The 16151-nt window shown below is 43.7% G+C and overlaps 1 protein-coding gene across 1 annotated transcript in view; it reads right to left on the minus strand.

The window, feature by feature from the left end:
- Positions 1 to 681: 681 nt before the first annotated feature.
- Positions 682 to 16151, minus strand: part of LOC122920181 (cathepsin D-like) — a 28236-nt gene continuing 12766 nt past the window's right edge. Inside the window, exons 5-9 of the mRNA XM_044269447.1 lie at positions 15892 to 16091; positions 11495 to 11617; positions 7749 to 7893; positions 5524 to 5622; positions 682 to 5020 (exon numbers count right to left, since the gene is read on the minus strand). Of these exons, the coding sequence (XP_044125382.1) occupies positions 4859 to 5020; positions 5524 to 5622; positions 7749 to 7893; positions 11495 to 11617; positions 15892 to 16091 (729 nt within the window). The 3' untranslated portion in view covers positions 682 to 4858. The remainder of the gene's footprint in view (positions 5021 to 5523; positions 5623 to 7748; positions 7894 to 11494; positions 11618 to 15891; positions 16092 to 16151) is intronic.

A 16151-nucleotide genomic window follows, 5' to 3' on the forward strand; every position in this document is an offset into this window, starting at 1 on the left:
CCATCTGAATGACCGCCATGTCATACTACTTGTCCCCTGTAGCCAGACAAGTTCATTTGTGACCAAACAACTACATTAAAGTGTATCTGTCACCGATACACTGGGGGAACATATTACATGGACAGATCTGCACTGAGCACGAAAAACCCCAGGAAACTTTTACATATGGGTCCATTCAAGTGAATGGGTCCATATCCGCAAACGGCATGCTCTCGCAAATAACCGTCCACAGCAGGAACTTCATGCACAGATGCCATCAGTGTGCTGTTCGCATCCGTGAGGCCGTTCCGCAAATTATAGACTATGTCTTGTTCTTGTCCGTTTTGCAGACAATAGTCATTTCTAATGAGAAAATCGCGACATGCATACAGAAGGTGTCTGTTAAAGGGGTCGTCCAGGTTCTAGATATTGATGTGAGACAAGTTGAGCTGCAGGAACCTGTCACCGGAGATCCAGAAGTGACATACCACTCGGTGACATGTTACCGCTGTGGCTTACATGCAGGGACTGAGTCACAGCAAAGACAGTGGTGGACCCAGGGAGCTGAAACCAAGTGTCGGAGAACAGGTAGGTATTCTTCCCTCGTCAGGTCCCTCTGGGTGGTAGTAGTGGTGGTGGTGGTGGTGGGGGGGGGGGGTATTTTCCTCATTACACCAGTGAATAAGGCACAGACAACTAAGATCATAGGAAGATGTTCTTTATTTTCTGACATTTGTATACATCAGTATATTCAATATATTGTAATAGACCTGAACCTCCATGTAGCTTGTCTTTCACCATCAACCCCCATTAGAGTGATCAACGTTCAAGGTACATCTAAAATCTGTAAATTGTAGCCATAGAACAGGCATAACAAGTACAATATTTGTTGGAGGCTACATCCAGGTTTGGTTGAATGCCGTATCAAAGATTATTAAAATATGAAAACTGTCTGTGGTGCTGAAAAGAACCTAAAGTCTACGATCAGTGGTCTACTGTCATCTGCTGAAGGCTGCAGTAACACCAGGACCATGGTCACCATCATAGGCGTTGTTCACACCTGCGCTGACTCTTTCCTTTCTGCTTCACTATAGGAGTGCAACAACGGAAATTAACTGAAGCTCCGGATTCTCTGAATGATGGACACCAATGGGCACCATCATAGTCAATGGGGCCCGTTGGGTTTCTGTCAGGTCAGGGATCCTGGCACTTTACTGGACAAGATGGTGTAGCATGCTGTGCTGTTTTGTCTGGATTTTTTATCGGAATCTGTGACGGAGCCTCCATCACCAATGTAAACGATGCCTTCAACGGGAGTTTCTTGGGCAATACAGAACACCCTATGAATCCATGTAGAACATGTTTAAAGGCTATAGACACCTTTTTTAATGATTACATTTTACCCATTTTGGGTTAAAATAATTTTTTCAATTGGGCTTTATTAGAATTTTTAGCAGTTATTGTTATGTATGCGGTTAAAAATCAGTCTATTTGCAGACTGTCCCTTGTAAGTTCCGTCAGCTGACGGCTCATGTACAGCCTTATCTCTGATCTCCTAGCTCATAAACTACAGCTAACAAACTCATTATAGGTAAACTCTTATCATACTGATAAGCTAATGGCTTACATGATTGTGTATGAAGTCAGGAGATCAGAGAGAAGGTTTCACATGAGTGGTCAGCTGATGGGACTGAGAAGTGATACTCTGCAAACAGACTGATTTTTAACCGAATGTATCTAAAAAACGGCTGAACAATTTTAATAAACACCAATTGAAAAAAGGAGTTTAATCCCAAAATGGTAATCATAAAAATTGCCCAAAGGTGTCCATAGCCTTTAAATGTTCTAAGTGTGATCCATGAATGTACAGAATCAGAGTCATGTCTTGACCTGGACCCTAATGCAAATTCTGTAATGGAGACCCACCATATTGCATGTAAAAACCTGGTGTCCTCTTATGTATCAGAGGGACCTTTGGACCCCCTCAGGCACCAGAACCTGGATGTAACTGCTCCCTCTTCTCCTTCTATAGCTAAACCCTTGAATTAATTTGATGGATTTGATCACCTCTGAGTAATTCATTAGAAGTTAGTAATAAAATACAGTAGTTCTTAGAGTATTTGCGGATGCTCATGGTATTATAAGAGATGCTGCGATTGTTTGTCATTTAACTAGTAGTCATTAGGATGAAGAACCTTTGGCTTCACCCTTGTATCAATAATGTCATTAACAGACTTAAGATAATGCTGCCAGCTGCCTATAAGTATGGCTTCCAACAACGCAAGCAATTGCTGCCAAGGACAAACCAATTTTTAAAATTTTTACATTTTTTTACTTTATTTTGCCAACAGCAAACACAGCAAGTCAGGTCACCCAATATAACTTAAGGGGATATTTTTAGGAAGGGTCATCAATTTCAGAGTTGAGGTTGGACTATTGGCACCCCTGCTGATCAGCTGTTTGAAGGGGCTGCAGCGCTCATGTGAGTGCTGCGTCCTCTTCATTGTTTACCTGCACCCCGTCTACAATGTAGTAGTGCAGAGTAATTACAGCTGTTCGCACCATTGAAGTGAATGGGAGAAGAAGCCATAATTACCCTGCATCACCAACTACAATGTAGACTAGCGCTGTAGCCCCATCGGACAGGGGGCATCGAGAGTCACCCCCCCCCCCCCACCAATTTGATGTTGATGACCTATCCTGACGATAGGTCATCAATATTACTAAATACCCCTTTAATGGCAAGTGGCTGTCAACAGAAATTGATTGATTTGCTCATCTCTATCAATCATTATCCCACTGAGCTGAGGATGAGGAAGTGCATATGACTTCTAGTGCAAAAGAACATTAAAGCAGTAGAATGTAGTTACTCCTAAAGTCCTTGAACATGTTCATAATCCCAAATTGTGGAGTTTGAACTCTAAACCAGTGGATCAGAGCCACAGATGAAGGTCTTGGAGTGTTAAAGGGGTGCATGAATAATTACTAGTCAAGAATGAGGCTACTGAGTTCTCCCCCAGATATCTGAACCTGCTCTTGACCTCATCTTCTACCCTACACCACAATGCAATGCAACCAAAAGGTAATGTGCCTCTTTTGTCCTACAAGGACTGGTGGGAAAGAAGATCAGGCTAGAGCCTCCAGCCCTTCTAAAGCAGTTCCAGACATAAGACATGCATGCTGGCAGTGACTAAGCTAGGGTGTTTACTTCCACAGGGATAGATACTAGAAAAGATCAAGCACTCTAAATTCAACATGTCTGATCTTAGTTTCGCCAATCGCAGACCACCCTACCCTTAATAGGAAATAAATACTAACTGTTCACCTACATAAGTTATGGCTCACACAGACTAGAAGACAAAACCAATTGTATGTTATAGTTTTATGCACAGATCGGTAGTACTTACAAATCTAATTGTACCCACGTTGGTACTAAAAGTGTGATCATTGATCAAACCAGTGTGATATAAAATGAATAATATACTTGGACATACAACATGACATGCTGATTAAAATGGGTCAAGCGGAGAAGTGCACACAGGACATACAAGTGAGGAAACTGAAAGCTACTGTTTCCTACAGGACCTATTTCCAGTAGTTTGGATGGTTTCTACAGAGTGGTTACGCCTTATGCCAGTTATCGGATGGGACAGATGTTCATTATTATTTCTGCTTTTTGTCAGAAATATCAGACCGATGTGAGCTCCTCACCACCTGTGAGAGCAAGTGGTCTCCACTCCGTGAAGAGCAGAAGAGTCGCTCTCCGTTGAGATGAATGGGCGTTGGAGAACCTTCAAGAACAGGCACATCACCACTGGGAAAAAGGCCAAGAATTGTTGGAGACCTCAACTATCAGACCATTGACTGATTTGATTTATATGACATGGCTGATTTCAGGTAAGAGTGAGCTCACATTGGTGCTAGTAATTTCCATTAATAATGGAAAAGAACAAAGTGTCGGATTCGGCACAAAGCTGACATGATGGAGCTGAACAGATCCCACTGACAATAATGGAGTCAATTCAGTTTCTGTTTGGGAACCTTTTTTACCAGACAAAAAAGTCCTGCATGCAGGACTTTTTTGTCAGGTCTTTTGGATGGAATCTGAAACAGGGGCCCAGAACGGAGCTTCCAACGGAGATGTGAACAAGAAACTGGTCAAGTGGAGGCCGATCTGTTCTTGGGACATTTGAGCCCCTGTAGATAACCATCTTCCTACAAATAATGAATTTATTTATTTTGGTGGCAAGGAGGAATTTAGCTTTTTTTTGGACCAGTCATGATTGTCATGGATGAAGGTGGCAGCAGATGCACGTGTAGCTCTATTAACATAAAGCCATATTGGACATGCAAGATGAGTCTACTCTTAGGTTTAGCCAATCTATTCCTCATACACCATAGAAATTCTTATCTTGACTTGTTACAAAAAGAGTTGCAAGAACCTTGTATGTGACCTTTCATTGGCTTTCGTGAGGTCCTATCACAGCCAAGTTACACACAGCTCCATCTTTACTTCTTATGTATTAAGAACACATCCTTATAACATAGGGCTAGAGACAACCACAAAACTATTAACGTTGCTCATAACAATCAGAGTATCTCACTTCATTTCACCCCAGAATGGAGTTTACCCTTTGTTGCCAGGTGTTACTGGTACCAGATGGATAAGCTGTCCAAAGGCATCGACTGACTAGATTTTCTTCCCCTGATCACTAGAGATAAGCAATTTCCATGTAAGACTAATTTGGTGCAACTAAAACAAGTCAATTGCTGTCACTGAAATATTACCAAAGTACATTGTCATAAGCCGGGTCGTCAGTAGTTGTTGCATTAAGTTCATTGAGGATCAGAAATTCTGGGATTCTTTGTGGTTCTTCCATCACTTGGCTTTGGCAAACCCAACCCGGTCATTAGCTCGGTCAAATACAGTATAATATTGGCCAATGAAGACGTCTCCCAGTATCCAGAGGGGTCCAGCTGGAGGCGGAATATCGAGACCCATGAAGCCACTTACACAGATTTGATGGCTCCCTTGTGTCACCTGTTGGAATAGGACAAGAGTCAGGGTAGCTATACTCAGGACACTTGTAGGTAGGTAGCATTGTATGACTATATGGTACTCCTAGTAGCAGGTGCTCTGGAAGGATCCCTGGATCCACATCACTATGTAAAGCCATTTGGCTCCAGTCTATGTCTGCCAACTCCGGCCTAACCCTCAGATGGTAACGTTACAACTGTGCATTCTGTACTACCCATTGAATGCTCCGTTGAATACCTATCTACGGTACCTTATATGTACACACACACACAACTTCAATACATTTATCATTGGGGATCAGAAAAGACAAAAAATTAACCATGGTGGAGAAGTACTCTCCATTACTACCCACTGTGATTTTGGGGTTCTCTGCTCAAGGTGTGGCCAAAGTCAATGTGGAAATTATTGTACCTCCTGGGCACCAGGGTCCCAGTGCTACCTCTGCACCACTTACAGTAGGTCAGGAGTAACTCATCCAGCAAATAACAGGAACTCTAATAACTTACCTTCAGTATGTACTGATCTCCTGTCAGGGTGTATTCTAGTCCTCCAAGCTTCAGAGAGATGACAGGTAATGAGGAGACCTTCTCACACTGTACCATGTACTGCAAAACAATGGGGTTTTTCCTTAGCTTGCAATTTCTTTAAGATTACAAAGTATTACTTAAAGACTGTCGACACCTTCGGTGCAATTTTTTATCATTGCATTTTACTCATTTTGAGCTAAATAAAAATAAAAATAAATTTAATTGGTCTTGGACATTTTTCAGACACAGGGATTAAAAATCAATCTGTTTGCAGAGTATCACTTCTCAGTGCTGTCAGCTGACAGCTCATGTGACGCCTTCTCTTTGATTTCCCGACCTCATAAAATTGAAGCCATATTCTTATCAGTTTGGGAGAAGATTTTAGCTATAATGAATGTCTGTGAGGTCAGGAGATCAGAGATGAGGTTTCACATGAGCCGTCAGCTGAAGGACTGAGAAGTGATACTCTACACACAGACTGCTTTTTAATTCCTGTATAAGAAAAATGGCCAAGACCAAATTGAAAAAAAAAACTCTGTCTCAAAAATGGCAGAATTTTTTTTATTAACAAACACGTTTAAAAAAAATGATTTTTAGCTCAAAATGTGAAAAATGCAATCATAAAAAAATTCTCCAAAGGTTCCCTTGGCCTTTTGGAGTCTGCAGCGCTATTGTACTTCATTTTAAAATAGGTGTATGAAGTTAGTGGAGAAGCTGTCTGTATAATGCCTCATACACACGACCGTGTCCGTATTTTTGTCGGCAAATCAGGGATCTGCAAAATGCGTATACCTTCTGAGAGCTTTCCATACTTTTCTCTCCATATTCATTCTCATTAATAGAAAGGACTAATTTTGTCCACAATGTGGACCAAAATAGGACATCTTCTCTAATTTGCGGAATGGCCACACAGATTAATTGCATGTAATTAAAAATGAAGTATAGCCACTGAGTTATTCAATAAAATGCATCTGTATAGCGCCACCTGCTGTTTTTTCTTTTTCTTTCACTGAGCTGGTTAAATGCGCTTAGTTCAAATCTTCAACTGCCACCAGCCATGTGTTCTGTAAGAAGCTGCGGCAGTTACAGGGAGAGCGCTGCAGCAGAAAGCACACGCCCCCTGAGCTGCCAGGCTAAAGATAATCTAGAAGAGCAACTGGAGCAATGAATGGGGAGATCTCTGGATCCATGTGAGGTACACGGCTGGTTCTAGCTTTGTTAGAGATTGTCATGTACTGTATGATGTCTGATTTTCATTTTTTACATCAATCATGTGATAACCCCTTTAAAGGGGTTTTGCCATCTCAGACAAGGGGGGCATATCGATAGGATATGCCTGCGTTGTCTGATAGGTGCGGGTCCCACCTCTGGGACCCGCACCTACGATGAGAACGCAGCAGGGAAATGAACGGAGGGTGCACTGCGCATGCGCAGCCACCCTCTATTCATTTCTATGGGGACGCTGAAAATAGCCGAACGCTGGCTCGGCTATTTCCGTCTGCCGCACAGAAATGAATGGGAGCAGGGGCCGCGCGTTGGCTCCCAATCACTTCTATGGGAGCAGCGCTTGGTGGTGGACGGACCCCGGGGTCTTTCAGCAACAGCTCTCTCCGCTCCGTTCTCGTTGTGGGTGCGGGTCCCAGAGGTGGGACCTGCACCTATCAGACAATGGGGGCATATCCTAGCGATATGCCCCCATTGTATGTGATGGGAAAACCGCATACAATGGGTTTTGAGCTGCTTGAGCTGCTTCATGCCCTCTTCCCTCTACTCTTAATGCCAGCTGTAGTAGTCTCCTGTATCGATGCTACAGCTGTCACTTACAACAGAAAGTAGCAGCTGTGAAGCAGCTGAGAGCACTTTACGGTGAAACTCCGCCTCCAGTGCACCTAAGGAACTGAACCTAGCAGAACAAAAGTTCATATTCTCACTGCTCTTGATAATAAAAGCTCTGCAAAAGTGGTTTCAGCAGTTTGGCAGGGTCTGAACTGCTGACAGACTCCGTTTAAGAGCGGCAATACTCGAAACGTGTAAGCTTGATTGAAAATTCTCTCTCCCAGTGATCGCTATTTGATAGTTTTTCCCTTTATATGCTTAATGTGTTATGTATTGGCTAATGAGAACTGAGGAGCTGCAGTGTTTTACCCTTTTATACTTCATCTAAGTAGGCTTTTCAGGAAAAAAAAAATTAAAAAAATCCTCACCTCTCCTTGAATCAGTGGGACGGCTCCTATAGCTTTCTGCAGGGCGACCACTTCATCCTTTGGACCGGTGATCAGGGAGGTCCCAGTGTCTACAATGGCTGCACAGCCACCTTTGCATAGTGTGAGTTGATCCCCGACATTCATCCTATAGGGATCAGGTAAGACATAGCAATTAAACAAATGCATTTGGTAAAAATAGCCGCCATTAAAGGGGTTTTCCAGCCCAAAATTATTTCAAAACTGCTAAGAATGCTGTTAAAGAGCATCTGTCGGCAGATTTGTACCTATGACACTGGCTGACCTGTTACATGTGCGCTTGGCAGCTGAAGGCATCTGTGTTGGTCCCATGTTCATATGTGGCCGCATTGCTGAGAAAAATTATGTTTTATTATATGCAAATGAGGAGCGTGGCAGTTGCAGAGAAAGTGGAGCCTCTTAGTGTAACAACAACGCCCCCGTTGCTCCTAGAGGCTCATTTGCATATATTAAAACATCATTTTTCTCAGCAATGCGGGCACATATGAACATGGGACCAACACAGATGCCTTCAGCTGCCGAGCGCACATGTAACAGGTCAGCCAGTGTCATAGGTACAAATCTGCTGACAAATGCCCTTTAAAATCAAAAAAGCCATACTCCCCTCACGGATCCCCCGAACCACACTCTACTTACTGGTCAAAACAACAACAAGTCAAAACAGCGGCATGTGACTGCTGCCGCCAGTCTTTGGCTGCAGTGGCGACCTGCTACAGCTTTCTAGTATATTTAGAATTTTTTTTCCTCAGTTTTAAAAATCTCTTGTCGCTGTTTGTGAATGGAAACATTTACATTTATGTTTCAAAGTGAAAACCTGCCCTGAACAAGCATTGCTGATACACCTGCACGGCGCGGAGAACTGTAATAGCTTTAGGCTTATTGTTTTCAACCAATAATTGCAAGCGGTTGTCTTTAAATGGGATTTTCAAGAACTGTAATATTGAGAGATGGGGAAACAGCTCTCCTTGTCTGAACACTGTTTGTGTAGATTAAATTAAATGATCTGGACTGATATTCTGCTGTTTGGCCACAAGATGCCGCTGTTTCCTAAACACAGCTACAGACTGCATATATTTCCATATTAATGCGAGGTGGAGTTACACAGAGCCTGGAGAGGAAGGGAAATGGAAGCAGCCATCTTAGAGGGAGCTGAGACTGAGGAACTGTGTCAGCAGAGGATCTGATGGCATCGAGGTGTGAGAGCATACATCCGTGACCAGAGCGGCAGCTAAATGAAGCTGATTGTGTCCAAGACCCTGATCCTGAGCAGAGGAATGAGGATTGCTTCCAGGAACGCTGATGAGAGCTGAGGAGCAAAGCTACATAAACTGTGGCACCACATGCTTGTTGGAGAGGCATTTGTTCTGTTCAGAGTCACAAGCGGAGGCAGAGCAGTCGGTAAGATCGTGCACGCACCTCATTACAGTGTTGGCGCCTAGACACTGAGACCAGTCCTGTAGTTAGTTAGCTAGGGTCTCTGTGTCAGGCCACAAGTGTTGCTATTGTTCATTGCAAGGACTCCATAACTTAAAGGGACATTTCACACTGGAGAGCTGAGAAACTTCCCACAAACTAAAGCCAGGCTGGCATTTTGCTCAGGAGGAATACTCAGGCACATGCTACAGGACCAGTTATGGGAGGGGGATTCCTGTAGAGCTTTGTAAGATTGTAAGCTGTTGTGCTGCACCGCAGGCTAGCCCGTACCACACACCCATACAGTTATTCTTGTTTTTTTAGGGTAATAACAGGTAAGGTGTGGCAGTTTAGTTGTGCCCGCCAGTAGGTAAATTACAACGCTTTCCTCCTCCATCCATCAGAGGGAGCCGCGCTGTGCAGCACTTGTGGTTGTGTTCATTACCACGTTTAAGTAAAATTCTGTTTTTGGCAAAAGCTGGTGGTGGAGTTTTTTTCCTTGCTTGTGACTTTGCTGTATCCTGGGGAGCCCACCCTGGTACACAGCTTACAGACCAATGCTTCCGATAGGTCATCAGTAATAGATTGGTGGGGGCCTCCTGTCCCAGCTGTTTGTACCGGCTGTTGTGCTCTGGAACAGGTACCAGAACAGCACAGCTCCATACCCTGGGTAGTGGCCATGAGTGGTACTGCAGCACTGCTCCTGTTTAATTAAAAGGATTTTCCAGGAGTAGAATATTAATGATTAATCCCCATGATAGTTCATCAGTATCTGATTGTGGTAGACCTGACATCACATCAGCTGTTTGAAGAGGCTGTGGTGCCCCAGTGAGCATTGCTGCCTCCTTGGCACACCAAGCACAGTGCCGTACAGCATATAGTGGCTGTGCTTGGTACTGCTGCCCAGGCCCATTCACTTGAAGGTCATGTGACCGATTAACTTGCCGTCACTGGACTAGGAAGAGGCCGCAGCGCTCACCGGAACGCCTTTACCATATTCTGATGAATGGAACCTGTTTTTCAGTCACAGAAATTTCTGCAACAAATCTGCTTTGTCTGAACATACCCCCAAGGCCCCATTCACATGACCGTATTTTTGCTCTGCATCTGATCCACAATTTCAATGGGGGCCACAAAAAATGCGGACAGCGCACCCGTGTGCTGTCCGCTTCCCTATGTTCGCCCCACAAAAAAAAAGATAAAACATGTCCCATTCTTCAGACAAGAATAGCCATTGTTACAATGGATCCTCAACAAAAAAAAAACAGATGTCACATGGACGTCACACGAATGTCATCTGTATTTCTTGGTGGTGTAAATGCACCCTTAGGGCGCATGCACACGGATGTTGCTTGGTCAGTCCGTGCATTGGGGACTGCAATTTGCAGTTCCCATTGCACGGGCAACATCCGTATGGATTCCGCAGACTGATCCAGATCCATTCAACTTGATTGGGTCCGTGATCCGTTCACACTGCAACATGTTCTATTTTTTTGCGGTGCAGAGGCACGGAGACACTCCTTAGTAGTCTGTGGGGTTCCATGCCTCTGTTCCGCACCCGTATATTCGGGACCCGCTGTTTGCAGGCCGCAATATGGGCACGGCTGAGGAACGGCCCTTATAGAAATCTAACAGCAGTGAATCTTTGTTTCTTGAGACAATGAAGGCTTCTACAGTGCCACCAACTGTCCAAAAAGAAAATTGCAGCCATTTATTTTCCCATACTGGAATATAAGATTTTTTTGTTTTTATATATATATATTTATATATTTTCCTTGGTATATATATATATATATATATATATATATATATATATATGAACTTCTTGGAACCGGAAGAAAATGTCCAAATACACACGGAGCTCCACTTCTACATAATCACAGCACAGCGAAGTGTATTTTCAGGACAATCACACGGTATATCTCTTTTTGTCTTTTATTTAACATAGCAAACTTGTAATAAATATACTGCATAGCTTCTCATGTGCATGGGCTTTGTCAAGCCTATCAAGAATACCCTTGACAATGGGGGCGCCGCCCGAAATGTTGTGTGGTGGGTGCTGTATGCTGTCCTGTGGCTGGTGATGGACACCTGGGAGGAAGATGGCCCGGTGCATGTTAGGAATACATGAAAACGCAGGCGATCCTGAATAGGATGTGACAGGACACATGGACTCGGGATTTTCTACATTTCATATGAGAAGCTGTGCAATATATTCATATAATCTACTGGGTCGTATACAAATGATTGGACGTTCACAGGAGAACAATACAGAACACACTCTGCCCACTACTTACTGGTCCATGTGAATTTCCCAATATGCCTTACGGGTGACATTCACATAATTGAAGTCTCCGGTGTAATACTTGGGGTCGGTGCCGCCCAGTAATAACTCACCACCAGGCTGGGTGTCTGGGTTTCTAGAAAAAAAATAAACTTTTTTAGCAAATGGCATTAGTTATATACTGACATCTAGTAGATCCCCCCTCACATATACACCTACAGAATTAAGTGTGTGTGTGTGTGTGTGCAGTAGATAGATAGATACATAGATAGATACATAGATAGATAAAAGATAGATAGATAGATATGTAAATGGATAGATAGATATACAGATAAATAATAGATAGATATGTAGATGGATGGATAGATATACAGATAAATGATAGATTGAGAAATAGATGATAGATCGATAGATAGATATTAGATAGATAAAAGATAGATAGATACGTAGATGGATAGATATACAGATAAATGATAGATAGATAGATATACAGATGTGTAACGCCCCAGAGTAGCTTTACCACCTTTGCACCTCGCCACTATCTCCTATGGTTAACCACGTGTCCTCCTACATATTAATTTCCAGGTCCTGCAGAATGTGTATTCATAGTTCCTATTAAGTAACTGTTATAATGTAATATGCCTGGTTCACCAGCAGGTGGCAGCATAAATGGCAGAGCAATTTTAGAGAGAATGGAGCTTTCCTTTCCATTCTAACCTCCTCTGTGGGGTGGTGGGTGTTTTCCCACTTACTGCAGGGAGGGTGTAGCTTAGGCTAGAAGTTAGTCTATTTTACCCCCCCCCCCCCCTTCTCTAAGGGAGGGTGTGCAGCAGGAGCCCGTCCCTTCTGGACGAGCCTTGCCTAGACCAGCTTGAGCACCTTCAGCTCAGCTAGATCTGGAGGACAAAGCAAAGAGCCTCAGAAACCAGGAGTAAAGTGTTCCCTGGACAAATCTAGAGACAGACCAGATTACAAAGTGAAGTACAGCATAAAGAAGAAGCTGAGTTCTGTAGCCAGAGAGGAGTTTGCCTGCCACAGTTAAAGCTAATGCCTGCTGGAAACCAAGTTAAAGCCTGTAAACTGTTTGGAATAACGTTTATCGAAAGTAAAGCTGTTATCAACTTCATCACAAGGTCTGTATTCCATTTATTCTTCATCCCATACTACTACTACCCTTTTTTCTGCTTTTGGAGGGCAACGCCTGGCGACAAGCGTATCCAGGTAGGAGCAACGTGACACGTGCAACACCATTAAGGGACATTTAGACCATCCTACACCACTCTGGCATTCCTACACCTGGGTACCACCACATTACTAAAAGAGGCCCTGTGCCCTTGTTGCTTCATTGCAACTGGCGTCACGACAACCATGTACTTTAAGGGACCCCAAGTAGTGCGCCCGACGACTACAGATGAATGATAGATAAATGATAGACAGATAGAGAAATAGATGACAGATAGATAGATATAGATATGAATATATTAAGATGTGGTAGACATTTTCATAAAGTCTGTGGCCAAATATGTACAATATCCACGTGTAACATATGGATTATACTCATTTCAGTGATGAGTAAAACGTCTCTACAATCGGTAATATTTCTGCACAGTGTGAATAAGATTTTTACAAATCCTTCCAACCCCATCTCCGTCTGCTCCTCTTGCTTTCAGACACAGCCTTCTTGCTTCCCAGCAGCGACTCCCATAATATTTGTAGCCCCCCAGTGCCTAAATGGAAGAGTCTGATTGCTCAACGCCAGTGCCTGTCACACATTGAGAACGTTCGCCTCTGCGGCAGCGGATCCGGCAGAGAGCAGTCCTGTTGGATTTCTCTGGATCTGGCATTGCAGGATTCTACAATCCACCGCCAGATCCCCTCTGACCATAATAGAGTCCGGTGGTAATCGATCCGCTTTCCAACATAAATGCCGGGTTTTGGCAGATCAGGCATGCCGCAGATGCGAACGTATCTTTATTCTCTTAGGGCACTTTCACACTAGTGTTATTCTTTTACGGTATTGAGTTCCGTCACAGGGGCTTAATGCCTGGAAAAAAAAAACGCTTCAGTTTTATCCTAATGCATTCTGAATGGAGAGCAATCCGTTCAGGATGCATCAGGATGTCTTCAGTTCAGTCCCTTTACGGTATTTGGCCAGAGAAAATACTGCAGCATGCTGCGGTATTTTCTCCGGCCAAAATTCTGGAACACTTGCCGGAATGTCGGATCCGGCATTAATTCCCATTAAAATGTATTAATGTCGGATCCGGTACCAAGTGTTCCGGAAAACCGGATCCGGTTTAAAAATGCAAAAAAAAAAAATACTGGATCCGTTTTTCTGGATGACACCGGAGAGACGTATCCAGAATTTCAATGCATTTGTCAGACGGAGTTTTCCGCCAACGTGGCCAGAGGATCTCCTGGTGCGACCAGCCTCTGACACAAACATGGATCCTAAAGGTCTGGCAGAGAGCAAACCTATTTATAGCCTGTCATTTTATTATGGGATGAGTCACAAATAACCTATTGGACCTTTGGGATGATATGTCCTGTGCGCGCAATGACATTTCATCTGGTCCAAGGAATCCCAGTCCAACACCAGTTCTGCCCATTTACTTGTGTCTGGGGAGGAGCAGATGACCTCTTGGCTCCCTATGCTTTGAAGCCTGGTTGCAATTGCAAGCTTTGTAAATCTTATAGCTGCATCACAGGGTTTAACCGCTTGCTGACCGCCAATTTACTATGTACAGTGACATATATCTCTGCATGGAATTTTTTTTAAAGTGTAGCTGCAGGAGCGGGGAGCTCGGTGTCAGTGAGAGCAGGGCTCCCCATAGAGAAAGCAGGGACGGTTGAACGCTGTGTATAGAGGTCAGAAAGCCAGAATGCGGCATCCTGCTCCAGTCCCAGAATCCATGCGATTGCCAGGAGCCTGGTGATTCTCAGGAGTCTGCATGAGCTGCTGGGTCTTAGCAGACCCAGATCAGCGCTGCTGTGAGGCTGTACAACCTTTCTGAGGTTAGTATCCCCTGTGTAACTGGGACTAATTTGTCAGCCCCAGTTACAGGAGAAATCAGCAATAAATAAATAAAAAAATTATGTAAATTTCTCCTAAAGGTCTTGTATGACCTCATGGGTGACACAAAGTGTAAAATAAAAAGAATACAAAATAAAGACAAAAAAAAAATAAAAAATAAGAAATCGTAAAAAAAACAAACCACCTTGCCCTGCACCCCAGCTCAACACCATAACCCACAGTATAAAAATGACTGTGATGGAAAGGGGACAAAATTAAGGCTACTTTCACACTTGCAATCGGGGTTCCGCTTGTGAGTTCCGTTTGAAGGCTCTCACAAGCGGCCCTGAACGGATCCGTCCAGCCCTAATGCATTCTGAGTGGATAAGGATCCGCTCAGAATGCATCAGTTTGGCTCCGTTTCGCTCTGGAGGTGGACACCCGAACGCTGCTTGCAGCGTTTTCGTGTCCGCCTGGCCGTGCGGAGCCAAACGGATCCGTCCTGAATTACAATGTAAGTCAATGGGGACGGATACATTTGATGTTGACACAATATGGTGCAATTCCAAACGGATCCGTCCCCCATTGACTTTCAATGTAAAGTCAGGACGGATCCGTCTGACTAACAATTAGACTTAGATTTTTTTCCGAAATATATTCTGAACGGATCCCATCGTTTGCATTATAGGAGCGGATCCGTCTGTGCAGATACCAGGACGGATCCGCTCCGAACGCAAGTGTGAAAGTAGCCTTAAATAAAAGATTTTAGTTGCATGTTGTGCTATTAACAAAAAAAGAAAATTGGAAAAAAAAATTTGAAAAACATGTTTTTTTTTTTTACATGTTCCTGGTTATAAAAAATAAAAACAAAAAAGTAAAATACTAATAAAGCCTCATGTATCGCCAAAAAAAGGCAGAAAAATGATTTACATAACTGAACGGAAAAAAAAATATTATGGCTTTGAAAGATGCAAGTACTTAAAAAAATCGGAATATGTGCCTTTTCAGGAAGAGGGAGGGGGGGGGGGGGTAAATGGCCCTGTCAGGAACTGGTAAAGGGGTTATAATGACCCCCTAATACCCATGCCCCTCATATACATTATACTAACATACTTCCCGGCACCCGAATCGGTCCAGATGCCTGCATGGGCGGCGCTGCAGCTCCCCGTTGCGCGGATCAAAACATACGGTGATGGGAAAAGCAGTCAATAGCCTCCCTAGCATCAAGGGTACTTTCTAAATTCTAGTTCTATCACTGAATGTAGCTTGCTGTCGCTTTCTAGATGAGCTCTGAGTGTGACCAGGTTAGAGGTCATAGAAGGTGAGGAGTGACCCCATAACTGTGCCACAACATCTCATCACAGGACTCCTCGCCACTTCCCGGATATTGTCCTCACCTGTTCAGGTAGAAGGAAAAAACATTGTTCTCCAACAATTTCTGCTGCATCATGTTGTCAAAAACAGGGGGGACCCCGTCCACAGAGATCCGGGGGTAAGCCATGCCCAAAATACCATCAAACTTGGCTGCAATAAAGGTGACTCCAGGCTGCTTGATGGCTTCCCCAAAAAGTTGTCCTTTCACTGCCAGGTTGCCAATCTGAGAAGAGAGAGAAGGCAGACGATACTTGAGATCGATAATATCACTGCTGCTCTAAAT

This window comes from Bufo gargarizans, chromosome 10, assembly GCF_014858855.1.
Source record: "Bufo gargarizans isolate SCDJY-AF-19 chromosome 10, ASM1485885v1, whole genome shotgun sequence".
NCBI lineage: Eukaryota > Metazoa > Chordata > Amphibia > Anura > Bufonidae > Bufo > Bufo gargarizans.